This window comes from Rhinopithecus roxellana, chromosome 16, assembly GCF_007565055.1.
Source record: "Rhinopithecus roxellana isolate Shanxi Qingling chromosome 16, ASM756505v1, whole genome shotgun sequence".
Taxonomy (NCBI): Eukaryota; Metazoa; Chordata; class Mammalia; order Primates; family Cercopithecidae; genus Rhinopithecus; species Rhinopithecus roxellana.
This window is the reverse complement of record NC_044564.1, coordinates 89,274,294-89,289,154: the sequence shown is the minus strand read 5'-3', so window position 1 is coordinate 89,289,154 and position 14,861 is coordinate 89,274,294. Positions and strand designations below refer to the sequence as shown.

General features: G+C 40.2%; 1 protein-coding gene and 1 pseudogene across 1 annotated transcript in view; one reads left to right on the top strand and one right to left on the bottom strand.

Annotated features, from left to right (window-relative positions):
- Window positions 1-11,225, top strand: part of LOC115893875 — a 121,269-nt pseudogene extending 110,044 nt beyond the window's left edge.
- Window positions 4,069-14,861, bottom strand: part of MFSD14B (major facilitator superfamily domain containing 14B) — a 77,360-nt gene continuing 66,567 nt past the window's right edge. Inside the window, exons 8-12 of the mRNA XM_030919157.1 lie at window positions 13,568-13,639; window positions 11,151-11,263; window positions 8,921-9,018; window positions 6,512-6,654; window positions 4,069-5,807 (exon numbers count right to left, since the gene is read on the bottom strand). Coding sequence (XP_030775017.1) covers window positions 5,559-5,807; window positions 6,512-6,654; window positions 8,921-9,018; window positions 11,151-11,263; window positions 13,568-13,639 — 675 coding nt within the window. The 3' untranslated portion in view covers window positions 4,069-5,558. The remainder of the gene's footprint in view (window positions 5,808-6,511; window positions 6,655-8,920; window positions 9,019-11,150; window positions 11,264-13,567; window positions 13,640-14,861) is intronic.

Sequence of the window (14,861 nt, the reverse complement as noted above, 5' to 3'; positions counted from 1 at the left end):
AATTCTATGTTATCGGTTTCAACAATATGTATAACACTCTAACATAGTTGCTAGTGGAGTAAAGAGATCAGATGGCTTCAGTGATGAGTTCTATCAAATGCTTTAAAAAGTATTAAATATTTCTCAAGCTCTTCCACAAAACAAAAGGAAACATTTCCTAACTCATTTTGAGGCAAACACTACTACCCTGATATCAAAGCCAGACAGACCTTATAATGAAAACTACAGGCTAATATCCTTTATGAATATAGATGCAAACATCAAAAAATACTAGTACACTGAATCCAGCAGCATATTAAAGGCATTATTCACTGTGAACAAGTGGGCTCTATCTCAATAATGTAAGGGTGAGTCAACATATGAAAATCAATGTAATACACTACATTAATAGAATGAGGGGGGGAAATCACATGAACACACATCTCATCTGCTGCTGCTGCGAAAAAAAAAAGCGTTAGACAAAATTCAACACTCATGATAGAAACTATTTCAAACTAGTACTAGAGGGGAACTTCCCACATGATAAAATGTGTCTATGAAAAATTCGCAACTAATACACTCATTGGTGAATAACTGAAAGCTTTCCCTCTTGATCGTGAATAAGACAAGGATGCTTGCTTTTGACGCTGCTATACAACAATGTACTGGAAGTTCTAACCAGAAAATTAGGCAAGAAAAATAAAGACATCCAAAGACATTCAAATTAGAATAGAAGCAGTAAAATTATCTCTATTTGCAGATGACGTGACCTAATGCATAGGAAGTCCTCAAGAATACACACACACACACACAACTGGAGTAAACAAATTCAACAAAATGGGAGGAAACAAGATCAACACACAAGAATCAGTTATATTTCTACACATTAGCAATGAACAACCTGAAAATGAAATCTAGAAAATAATTCAATTTTCAATAGCATCAAAAAGGAAAAAATAGGAATAAATTTAAGCTAGGAGGAGCAAGACTTGTACATTAAAAACTACAACTCATTACCGAAAGAAATTAGAGGCATAAATGGAAAGACATCTCACGTTCATGTGCAGAAAAGCTTAATACTGTTAAGACGATTGTACTACCCAAAGTGATCTATAGATTCAATACAATCCCTATCAAAATCCCTTTTTTTTTTTTTTTTTTTTTGTTGGTGGGGGAGGAGGAGAGCACTCAGGGAAGAAGAATGGAAAAGCCAAACTAAAATTCATGAGGAATCACAAGGGATACTGAATAGCCAAAACAATATTGAAAACAAAGGTGGAAGGACTCATACCTCCCAGTTTCAACAATGACCACATAAAAGCTATGGTGATGAAAGTCCTGGTACTGGGCATAAGGATAGGCATATTGACCAATGGGATAGAATGAAAAAACCAGAAACAAACCTATGTATCTATGGTCACCTGTTTTAGACAAGGTGCTAAGACAGAAAGTATAGTCTCTTCAATGCGGTACTGAGATTACAAATACCCAGACGCAAAAGAATGAAGCCAGACTCCTACCTGACATCTTATACAAAAACCCACTCATGATGAGTTAAAGAACTAAATACATAAGAACTAAAACTGTAAAACTATCAGAGGAACACACAGGGGTGAATCTTCATGACCCTGGATTTGGTAATGTATTTATTCTTAGCCATGACACCAAAAGCACAAGCAACAACAGAAAAAAATTGCTAAACTTGATTTCATCAAAAACTACAACCTTGTACATGAAAGGGCACCATCAACAAAGTGGAAAGACAACCCGCATAATGTGAAAAAATACCGCAAACCATGTATCTGATAGTCATGTATCTGATAGAAATAATACCCGGATACATGAAGAACTATGTTTATAATGCAACAACAGAATTGTGAAACAGAGAAAAGGACTCAAATAAATTTATCCAAAGACAATATACAAATGGCAAACACGCACATGAAAAGATGCCCAACTTGGTTAGGCATTAAGAGAAATGCAAATCAAAACCACAATGAGGGGCCGGGTACGGTGGCACACGCCTGTAATCCCAGCACTTTGGGAGGCCAAGGCGGGCAGATCACCTGGTCAGGAGTTTGAAACCAGGCCAGCTAACATGGTGAAACCCCGTCTCTACTAAAACTACAAAAACTAGCCAGGCATGGTGGTGAGTGCCTAATCCCAGCTACTGAAGAGGCTGAGGCAGGAGAATTGCTTGAACCCAGGAGGTGGAAGTGGCAATCACTCCAGCCTGGGTGACAGAGCAAGACTCCGTCTCAAAACACACACACACACACACACACACACACACACAATGAGAGATCATTTCAAACCCACTAGATGGCTATAACCAACACAACAGAAAATAACAAGTGTTAGCAAGGATATAGAGATTGGAGCCTTCCTACACTGCTGATGGAAATTGAAGTGTGCAACCGCTGCAGAGAACAGCTTGGTGGTTTTTCAAACAGTTAAACATAAAGTTACTACAGAACCCAGCAATCTAACTCCCAACTATATTCCTATGATGAATTCAAAACATATGTTTGCACAAAAACTTGTACACGAATGTTCACCACAGCATTATTCATAACAGCCAAAAGGAGGGAGAAAGTTCAAATGTCCATCACCTGATAAATGAATTTTTAAAACGTGTATGTATATACAATGGAGTATTTATTCAGCCTTAAAAAGGAATAAAATTTGGACATGCTATAACACGAATGAACCTTGAAAACATGTGAAAGAAGCCAGACACAAAAGGTCATATATTGCATGACTCCATTCATATGAAATGTTCAAAACAGGCAAATTTCGAGAGACAAAGTAGATTAACAGTTGCCAGGGGAAGGGAAAGGGAGGACTGAGAGTGAATGCTAAAGGGCACAGGATTTCTTTTTGGGAAAGGTAAAGTTCAGGCATAACCTTGTGAATATATTTAAAACACAGAATTGTACATTTTAGAATGGTTGACATGGTAAATTTTTTCGAAATTTAAAACTAATTTTAAAAAATGGTTTGTCATGCTGGGATATTTGTTACAATGGGTAAAGTAACTGCAACTGTGGTAAGCAATGATAAAAAAGATGCCATGAGAGCATTTACTTCAAACGGTGGTAAAATATACATACAAAGTTATCCTTTTAATCATCTGTAAGGATACAGTCCAGTGGCATTAGGTACACTTTCACACTGTTGTACAACCTACCATTACCATCTCAGAACTTTTCTTACCTTGCAAAATGAAACTTTGTACCCATTAAATAACAGCTTCCTCCTTCTCCCTCCCCATGGTGAGCACTACTCTGCTTGCGGAATGTAACTGCTCTAGGCATATCATTAAGCGGCACAATACAGTGTTTGTCCTTTTGTGATTGTCTTGTTTCGCTTAGCATAATGTGCTAAATGCTTATCCATTTTGCACCATGTGTCAGAATTTCCTTCCTTTTCAAGGCGGAATAATAGTTTGCTGTATGGATATACCTATTTTGTTTATCCATTCATCATCAGTCAGTGGGCACTTAGGTTCTTTTTTCCATCTTTTGGCTGTTATGAATGCTCTGAACATGGATATACGCATTTCTGTTCTGTCCTTTTTTTTAAAATAAAAATACAGATGGTCTCCAACTTCATGACAGTATAAAAGTGATACACATTCAGTAGAAACCATACTTCCAATTTTTATTTTTTTCCCAGGCTAGCAATATGTGGTATGATAACTCTCTCATGACACTAAGCAGTGGCAAGTGAGCTGCAGCTCCCAATCACTATGCAATCAGGAGGGTAAGCAACCAATCCTCTACTATGCTGATAATGAAAAGGCTGAAGCTTCTAAGCTGTATCAAATGCATTTGCAACATATGATATTTTCAACTCTACAGCAGGCTTATCAGGATGGAACCCCATCGGTCAGTCAAGGAGCATCTGTAGTTATGATGTTTTTGAAGTCAGACTTTGAAGGAATTTTGTTAAAAATAAAATTTTCTTGAAAATACAAACCTTTTGCATCAGCTGAAAGATTACAACTCAGTTTAACTGAAACCCACCCAACAGAGAACACAAAAGAGCAATGATACTATTTGCTTTAAAAAAAAGACACAAAAGACATAAAAGTATCCACTGTAAATTTATTATGCATTAAGAAGCTTAACCTAAAAACCAATAGCATAGTAAAAAGATATGTTATCTCTGTTCATAGCAGAACAGGTTTCAAAATATATTTTCTTTTAAATGTATTCTGTCAGTACACAATCCTTTATAAAAGTTGTATATATTTTTTCTGTCAATACCTTCATTACATTTATAAATACAAGATTTACACAGCACCCCATCAAAAAAAAAAATTAAAACCCTTTACAAATATCTACATATATTTCATACCTATAAAACTTTCAAAGGAGTGCTCTGTTAAAGGTGGGCCCTAGTTAATGGTCCATTTACCGGTGCAGCAAAATACATATAAATCTGTAAAGTTTTCTTTGTCCATAAAACATCTCAAAAAACAGCAAGACACTTATCATGAAACTCAGCTTCATAAAACCTTATTTTAGAAAGGAACTTAATGTGCATATTCCCATGCGATTCGAAAGTCAAACAGATTGAAATAAAGATGAATTAAAAACAAATGCATACTACAACAGAGCAGTTAAGGCAGGAGTGTAATGGATGAGAAGTAGGACATGGGAGACACAGGAAGAAGCAAATCATAATAATGCCTATGAGTCTGAACTTGGATATAAACTTCACTTGTATCCAGTTATTAACTCTCATCCTACTTAGGAATTTCCAAATTGTTACTAACTGTCTTAGAAGCAGCCTACAATTTCTGTGTTGCCACCAGAATGCTTGAGTTGTTTTTTTCTTCTGTAAAATCACCTCGGACCCAACCAGGACACCGGGTCCAGGAATCTGCGTTGTGAGTTTTACATGATTTAAGTTTGTAATAAAAATTTCTTTCATCTAGTAAAGGTAATTACTATTCAATATTATTTATGTCCAGAAGTGTATATATGCTGAGTTTCATTCTAGCCAAGAATAGGAAGTAGAATAAAAGGAGACTAGGTTTTTACTTGACCTTTGAACAACGACAATAGATCCCTGATACTGAGTGACTCTTAACAGTGGCCACTCATCAACACCTATGGGCTGATTCAGAGAAACAGGAAGGTAGAAATTAAGAAGACATTCTTTACCTGAAATCTTGCCAGAGATGGCAGTCCCACTATAGTTCTGTACCTTTTGCTGAAAAGGGCATGGAAAGACTGCTGTCACGTCTACAGTCATTACAGGAAAGCCATCCTTTCTACCAGAGAGATGACTTTTTCTATTTGAGTTTCACCTTGAGAGTTGCACATTATTTGCAGGGAAGTATTTCAAATCTTATCTTATTCTAATGTATAAACAGGAAAAAAATATAAGAGAAAAAAAAAAAAAAAAACAGGAGGAGGAAGAGCAGAACGATGGTGGTGGTATTTATCAAACTTGGCCCTGAAGGATGCCGCTAGCATCTCCCATCCAGCACCATGAAGTCACCAGGGGTGTGGCTCCCTCCATGGCTCTCAGAGATGGCGTATGCAGAATCCCACTTTCTGCCGAGTTTACAACTCAGTACACTGATTCCCAGGCTCCTCAAATGAAGAGAGCTCCCAGATGCTGCTACCTTGCAGCAGTGGTTCAATGTCCTCATCACTGCCCCGTTCTGGGGTGTTAGTCAGGCTGCCGCTGCTGTTACTGTGTGTTTGAACTCCACTGGCTTTACTGTATTCAGGAATGAATAAGGCAACCAGAAAAGACACAAGGACTATACACGCCCCAAATAAAAACGGCGGGCCTGGGATGACAGCTCCCTGATGGATGTGGAAACAAATGGAGATCAAGAATACAGTTAGTCTTTTAACTCGAAATTATTCCCAGATTACCCAAAAAAACACACCACCAAAAAGTGAATCATATTCTCATAAGCAAATGTTTCAATTAATGTCAAGACAAACTCCACTAGAGCTTGGTGTTTGGAATATGAAAAAGGACAATAATTAACTGCTTTTTGTACCACTTCTAAATAGCTTCAGCGAAACTGTAAGCTTTTAAGCAACAGCGGTTAACCCATAATCCCATCCTATGACTTCAGATCATGCACCTTTGTACGTTAATTCCAGCTTTATATAGATATCCATACTAAATATGGCTTAGAGGGAACAAGGGAAGAAATTTCAAATAAATAGTACAAAAACTACCTTAGCTCAATGTTTAGCTGGATTTTTAGGTCATTTCAAATTTTAACTGGTCTGGGCTTAGCCAGAGAATAGCATAGTGATTGTGTAGGTGAAAATAGAATCTGAACAAAGTTAAGATGTATCTTTTACATAAGATATTAATTAAATCACTAAAATGACCCCTCCCTGATCCTGAGAAGCAATGAACACAATACTTATTGCTGTCAAATAAAATATAGTAACATACAAGTAAGAATGCTCTCCAAATTTAAGGGCACAGGATTTTGCTATAATCATACATAACTGTTGTTACAAAACTAGACTTATGACCAAATTACCTGCAGGGGAACGTTGTTAGAATTCAATTTCGGGCCCAACTCAGTCAGTTCCACATGGAACATGTAGAATATGAAGCCATACAGTGCTGGCCCCAGGCCATTGCATAGTCCTCTTATTCCAGTTATGATCCCTTGGGCAACTCCTAAATCAGAACAAAGAAAAGAATGCCAGTCTTCTCAGAAAGGCATCACAAGATTTGGAGTTGAACAGTACTTTCTCACAACCAAGATATACTAATTTGGCAAGACTGAGGAGAAAGCATGCTAATGAAAGTAGATTAGGAAGACTTCATCCACTATAAAATAAAATCCAAAACTTTAATATCCTCCCATTTCAGGCCACCCACTTTTCTGTCAACTGAGATTTCCCTGCTCTGGTCATTTCTGGTGCTTTCACAACAAAAACCTGCCCTTCACCTCTGGCAGCCCTGGTCTCAGGAATACAGACCAGTCCCTACTAGGCAGACTTCATCTTCACAGGTGTACTCCAGGCCTGTCTCCCTAGAGACCTACACTGAAAAACCCAGAAGTGCCAAATGCTTTCTAACATAGCAAGTAAAAAGTTAGCTTGAACTGTATGAAATGAATGTTTCTGTAAATCAAAAATGGTAGTATATAACTCAGCCTAATATAATGTGTTCCAAAACTTTTATATGCTGACATTCAGAAACATGTATATTGACATGAATAAGTATAAAAACAGTCAAAAGAAAATCCATGCCCCACATGAAAGGATGGTGTCTGTCAGATGCCAAGGCAGTGACAATCCTCCACGGATGGGTCACATCTTCACTTCAGACACAGCACCTCCCTGAGGATGCAAGCCAAGTGAGTTACTGTAGTCAGGAGTGATGACATACAGAATGTGTGGTCTTCAAGGGACAATATTTAACAATGAATATGAGTAAGATGCCTAACTTCTGATACAGAAAAAAAAAAAAAGCAATGAATAAACTATCCTTTCCAATACAGTTTTTTACTAAAACTTTTTAAAGGGCTCTTAGGCAGTAAAATTTTTCCCCCCCTAAAATTCTCTACTACTTCTTCCTGAATACAATGAGGTGAGCCATTAGGAGATAGAGAAGGAAAGGGATTAAATCTAGCCATGGGAACTGCTTGAAAGGAAAGCAGGCCAGGCATGGGGGCTCACGCCTGTAATCTCAGCACTTTGAGAGGCCAAGGCAGGCAAACTGAGCCCAGGAGTTTGAGACCAGCCTGGGCAACATGGTGAAATGCCATCTCTACTAAAAATACAAAAAATTAGCTGGGCATGGTAGTATGCATCTCTAGTCCCTGGTACTTGGGAGGCTGACTGGGAGATCACTTGAGCCCAGGAGGCGGAGGCTGCAGGGAGCCAAGATCGCACCACTACACTCCAGCCTGGGTGACAGAGTGAGACCCTGTGGGAGGTGGGGGTAAAGGATGGAGGGTGGGGGTAGGAAGGGTGGAAAAAGAGGGAGGAAGGGAGGACAGGACAAGACAGGACAGGAAGGGAAGCAGAAGCACGGGAAGGATGAGATATGGATCTAGATGGTGGAATGCTATTTTCCACATAGCAGTCTTAATTCTAATTTCTCACTCAACGTCTAACTATCAACAACCACACAGACTTTTTCTTACTACTCTCAAATAACTATTTTCTAAATTACGCTCACAGACCGTGAGTTATTCCAAATACATTTCAGTGAATGAAGTAATTAAGTAACTCGTGGTTAACTGGTTTTTCATTATTTAATAGACATCTGTTAAAATGTGATTATAGTCTGCTTAATTGTGACACTAAAGAAGAAAAGAGGTATCAAAACTGAAAAGGGAGTATTAATAGTTCTAATTGTTAGTAATCTGAACTGCTAAGCCTAGCTTTAAAAAATGTAAGTGTAGGCCGGGCACAGTGGCTCAAGCCTGTAATCCCAGCACTTTGGGAGGCCGAGGCGGGCGGATCAAGAGGTCAGGAGATTGAGACCATCCTGGCGAACACGGTGAAACCCCGTCTCTACTAAAAAAATACAAAAAACTAGCCGGGCGAGGTGGCAGGCGCCTGTAGTCCCATCTACTCGGGAGGCTGAGGCAGGAGAATGGCGTAAACCCGGGAGGCAGAGCTTGCAGTGAGCTGAGATCCGGCCACTGCACTCCAGCCTGGGCGACAGAGCGAGACTCCGTCTCAAAAAATATATATATATATAGAGAGAGAGAGAGAGATATGTGTGTGTGTGTGTGTGTGTGTGTAAGATTAAAGCAGAGAGGAAAATAGAATATTTCTATCTGACAACGAAAATAGCTATGATCCTTGAGAAGGGGCCACATGGCTGTCAGCTCCTGCTGTCGATGGGGAGAACTCAGAGCTTCTCCGGCTTCTAGCAGGGAGGTCTCCCACTGAAGGAGAAGAACAAGGGCGGGCAGTGACCTCACCTTGCTGATCTGACTCTGCATTCCGAGACACGAGGGCACTGATTGCCGGAAATGTGATGCTGGACATAGCGGCCACGGTCCCTGCTGCCCACATCATCCTGCAATGACAGGACAAGCACAGTCAGGCAGCAGGCTAGCCTCAAAGAGCTCACTATTCAGAATGCAATCAGTGGCAAAAGTACAAATGCCTTCTGTTTTCTCCTGTTACATTTTATTTATTTTTTCCTCTTTAAAAATGCATTCTTTTTTAAATCTACAAGGTTACACATCACATTATAGAAAACTAATGGCCTAGGATGGGGACAGAAGGGCCAGGAAACCTTTGTTTCTTGATTTTACTTCTTTTACAAACTTTTCGTCTCCCTGGTCTCCGTACTGCCATCTTTAGATATAATCTCAATGAAGTTCGCAAGGAGATTTTTGTTTCTATAAATATCACATTTTCTCCACTGACTTTTCATTTTTTCTTTGTACCTCTCAAAGGCTCACTTTCACACTGCCCTTGAGCTACACAGTTTGCTACCCCTCAACAGCATGGTGTGCCCCCAACTGGAAAAACAGACCCTGCCTTCCTCTTTAGACCTTTGTCCTTCTCTCAATAAAAGAGTTTTAACAGTATGAAGTGTGAGTGAGTAAAGTGAGGCCCCGGCTTTGGGATGGTCATTACTGAAAAAGAAAAACCTTACATGATGACAAAGTCTTTTTAACACTGCATGGATGTGACTAAATCACCTACTGAACCAAAGTTCACAGGAGCAAAATCAAAAAGAACAAGGAGAATCAAACAAGTTAATCTGGTAAAAAGTCACAGACGGCTACAGGCAGTGGCTCATGACTGTAATCCCAGCACGTTGGGAGGCCAAGGCAGGAGGACTGCTTCAGCCCAGGAGTTTAAGACTAACATGAGCAACATGAGACTTTGTCTGTACAAAAAAAAAAAAAAAAAAATCAAAATATTAGCCAGGCGTGGTGGTGCATGTACATACTCCCAGCTACTCAGGAGGCTGAGGTCGGAGGAACGCTTGAGCCTGGGAGCTCGAGGCTGCAGTAAGCTATGATTGTGCCACTGTACTCTGGCCTAGGCAACAGAACCAGACCCTCTCTCTCAAAAAAAAAGCAAGCGGATCAAATGAAATTCCAAAATTCCGAATGGGCACATGTACTTACTCCCCAAACTAAACACTGATAACTAAGGCAATTCTAGTTTCTCTAAATTATGTTGTCTGTTTATGTGTCCAAAGTAAGGACCAGCTCTACCGTCTAAAATGGAGATGGCATTTCTGCATTTGCCCACCAGGCACATGGAGAAACCCGCCACATTAACAAAACAAAACTCACAACTCCTTCTATTTTTTCTTATTCCACTGAGCTTATTTTGACCTTCCTTGCTGTTTATGGGAATCTAAAATGGTAGTAATAACTGCGGCAGAATGCACATGGTTTTGGAAGAAATCTTTGTGTTCAAACTCAAATGATTTATGAAGGTTATGTTATTGCCCCAAGGTCACTCAGTTAATGATAGCTAATGATAGTCAATGATAGTGAAGCTTGCCATAATCAGTCATTTTTTTGTATCTTTTTGTTTTGCTTTTGACTATATTTAGTGTCTAAAAATTGGCGTATGTGGCCAGGTGAGATGACTCATGCCTATAATCCCAGCACTTTGGGAGGCTGAGGCGGGCAGATCACAAGGTCAGGAGTTCGAGATCAGCCTGGCCAACATGGTGAAACCCCGTCCCTACTAAAAACACAAAAATTAGCTGGGCGTGGTGGTACACGCCTGTAATCCTAGCTACTCAGGAGCCTGAGGCAGAAGAATTGCTTGAACCCGGGTGGCAGAGGTTGCAGTGAGCTGAGATCATGCCACTGCACTCCAGCCTGGGCAACAGAGTGAGACTCCGTCTCAGGGAAGGGAAAAAAAAAAAAAAAAAACTGGCATATGCTTTAAAAAGTAGACATAAAACTTTATTTGGGGGCTGGAGGGAAGAGAGAGAGACATTCAATTAAGGAACAATTCTGTGAAAGTCCAATGACATGAAGGCAGTCTTTATAAATAATCCTGTTATCTAGCTACACATTTCCCCAAATTAAAGCCTGATGGTTTCTGCAACGTTGAATACACCAAACCAGTAAAATAACCCTTGCTTCCTTCTCATCACACCCAACCACCCCAGGCTCCTCTAAGAGGCATCTGTCTGGCAGTTTATGAGAATCTAAGAGTGAGGCTTACCAGGCCTGTGATCCGAAACCGTACCAGGCTAACTGGAACATCTGGAAGCCCAAGCCAAGGAGGACAGTATTCTTATTTCCTAATGATCTCATCAAGATGCTAAGAAAGGCCGTCTGCAAAGTAAAGGAGACAACTCTGAAAAACCACATCAACACACAGAATTAAAATACAAGCTCTGTGATACAAGCTCTGTGTGTGAAGACCCTTCCCTGATGACCAGGGACCTCTAAGGGCACACTGCCTGACCTGCGACTTCAGAGTCTGGACAGTACTGATGACTCTCTACAGGGGTGGAGTGTTGGGAGCTCCCAGCCTGACCTGGGGCTCAACGCTTTCAGCCCCCTCCCTAAGAAGCCTGTCTACCTGGTGCTCTGCTGGCACTTCCCGAAAGAATATCACAACTGTTCACCAGTTACCATGATTGAGAGGGACAGCCTCAGTCTCTTTGGAGAAATGCTAATCACTTAAATATCTGTGAATAGCAAAATATGAGAGCTTCTACTGGAAGGTTACAAAGCTGGAATTGACGTAAGTTTGATTTTAACAAATATATACTCTGCTAAATATAACTAGAGTGAGACAGTCTGAAAAAGGATTGGATGAAAGATGATTGGGCTGGCCGGGTGTGGTGGCTCACGCCTGTAATCCCAGCACTTTGGAAGGCCGAGGCAGACAAATCACGAGGTCAGGAGTTCGAGACCAGCCTGGCCAGCACAGTGAAACCCTGTCTCTACTAAAAATACAAAAATTAGCCAGGCATGGTGGCGCATACCTGTAGTCCCAGCTACTTGGGAGGCTGAGGCAGTAGAATCACTTGAACCTGAGAGGTGGAGGTTGCAGTGAGCCGAAATCACACCACTGCACTCCAACTCCAACCTGGGTGACAGAGCGAGACTCCATCTCAAAAAAAAAAAAAAAAAAAAAGATGGCTGGGCTAACTAACTAGAGTTAATGTTTGATTTTGTAAAAAACCAAAATGATCAACTTGAAAGGTTAACATAATTTACATTTGCAACACATTTCAACAAAAACAAAAATGGTCTTTGCCTTGATGCATTCCCATAAGCCTTGTCAAATGGAGTATTTTCGTAAAGCAGTTTTGCAGCCTTCTCATTTCTCCGAGAGAGGGTTACCACAGAAGAATGCTCTGCTTCCCTGGTAGCCATTTCAGGGAAATAACCCCTAGGCAGCACCACACAATACAGTGAATGTGCCTCAGCACAACAGTGAATTAATTTAAGGACAATATGCTTCACCTTTTCTGGTACCGTATTTACAATAGATAGGGAAATGGTTAATGCTCTTTACTCACTGAAAATTTTATATATGTATATATCTTCCCCCCTCTTTTGAGACAGTTGTACTCTGTCACCCAGGCTAGAGGGCAGTGGCACGATCTCGGCTCCCTGCAACCTCCATTTCCCAGGTTCAGGTGATTCTCCTGCATCAGCCTCCTGAGTAGCTGGGATTACAAGAACATGCCACCACACCCAGTTGATTTTTGTATTTTTAGTACAGACAGGGTTTCACCATATTGGCCAGGCTGGTCTGGAACTCCTGACCTCAGGTGATCCACCTGCCTCGGCCTCCCAAAGTGCTGGGATTACAGGTGTGAGCCACCATGTCCGGCCCTCACTGAATATATTTTAATGCTCTGATTCATATATCTTCAGTCCTGGGAACAGTAGGAGTTGAAGCAGTTACCAATTTTCATTTCTGCTTTTCACTTCTACTTACATTTCAAGATTAAAATAACACTGAAACATTTTCTTAGTTGATTTTGCAATCCAGAGATAGATTATAATTATTTACTATTTTGGTTGGTGTAAAAGCAAAAAAAAATAATTGACCCAGCAGAGGTTATGACAAATATTCTAAAAAGTAGGGAAAGTTGTATCACAGTTCTCCTAAATCATCTTCTCCGAGAAAACACTAAATGGCAGATGACGCCGGTGCAAGGGGAGCGCCAGAGGCCCCCAGGGGCCTGGGATGGGGAACCACTGTGGTGAGAAGGCTTAGGCAGTGGCATTGGGCCGGGGCCCCTGAGCTGAGGGAGGCAAGGTTGAAGACAAGGAGTGGATGCCAGTCACCAAGCTGGGCTGCCTGGTCAAGGACGTAATTTTTAAAACATTGTTTTAAATAAAAACATAAAAAATTTCCCCTAAATTACACCCTCAAAAAAGAAAATAACCTCAACACATTATATAAGAAGGAATAGTTCTGTGGACCACATTCACATCAGTTTTCTTGATCTGGTATTATACTATAGCTGTGCAAGACCTTACCATAGCAGGGGGTGAGAGACTGAGGTAGCAGTTCAGGGAATATCTCCCTGTATTTTTATATGTGGCTTCCTGGGAAACTATGGTTATCAGGATGTTTTTTAATTTTTAAAGTATAGATAAAATGATACTCACCTGAGCCACAATAGACAGAATTCCTACCATAGCTATGAATGCTGCAATTTTAACAGATCCAAAACCTATGACCTATGGAAATGGAATGAAAACACTTTAGTAATACAGATATTATAAAATAATAAGGAATATTATGTTCTTTTACAGTAAGTTGAGGAAAATTCATAAAACCAGTGGCAAATTAAGACAGTGCTGAAAGCTGAACCTGTATAACCACTAATTTATTATCTAAAACTGATATAAGAAATCGTTATAAGCAGGCACAACTTGTGATATTTTCAGACATTTTCTATTATATGTCTACCTGTTGTTTTATATATCCTCTCCATCTCCAACCCACAAATTGATAAATATAATGATATCAAGTAATAAAAAATGAAAGAAAATGACTGACTTTTGATGCTACCAATGCAGCACTGCTCATTAGCAAAGCCAGTGGCTCTCAACTTTGCCTGCACATTAAAATCATGATGTGAGCAAAAGACAAGGGATAAGGAGAGCAAGGGAAGGAGAGCAGTGAGATGCTGGAAGACCACTGGAGACCAATTAAATCAGGCTCTCTGGGGGTATGACACAGGCACAGGTATGTTTTAAAAGCTCCCATGGTGATTCTAACAAGCAGCCAAAGTAACCAGGCAATGATTTCTAAGCCTCTGACCATAACAGTATCTCTGAAATGTCTACAACTTTTAAGTGTTAAATATCAAGTTTTTAAAAAGTTAGGTTATTTTGGGGCTGGGCGCGGTGGCTCATGCCTGTAATCCCAGCACTTTGGGAGGCCGAGGTGGGCGGATCATCAGGTCAGGAGTTTGAGACCAGCCTGACCAACATGGTGAAACCCCATCTCTACTAAAAATACAAAAAATTAGCCGGACGTGGTGGCGCGCGCCTGTAATCCCAGCTACTCAGGAGGCTGAGGCAGGAGAACAGCTTGAACCCGGGAGGGAGAGGTTCCAGTGAGCCAAGCTTATGCCACTGTATTCCAGCCTGGGCAACAAAGCGAGACTCCGTCTCAAGAAAAAAAAAAAGTTACATTATTTTGCCCTATATTAAAATTCAGGAAAAGGACCTTAAAAATTATGGTATTAAATTATATACATTATTCTCATTTCATAAATGAGTGTCTTGCTTCCAGGCACACAACTGGCTAATGAAAAAGACCTAGGAAAACTATCAGAATGAAGAATTTAATATATTTCATTTTTAAATGTCACCAGAAAAAGAGGAATTTATCTTAGGAGGAAGCTTGCTCTATCTGTCAAAGTAAACCATTAGGAAAAGGCCTGCCTTACAG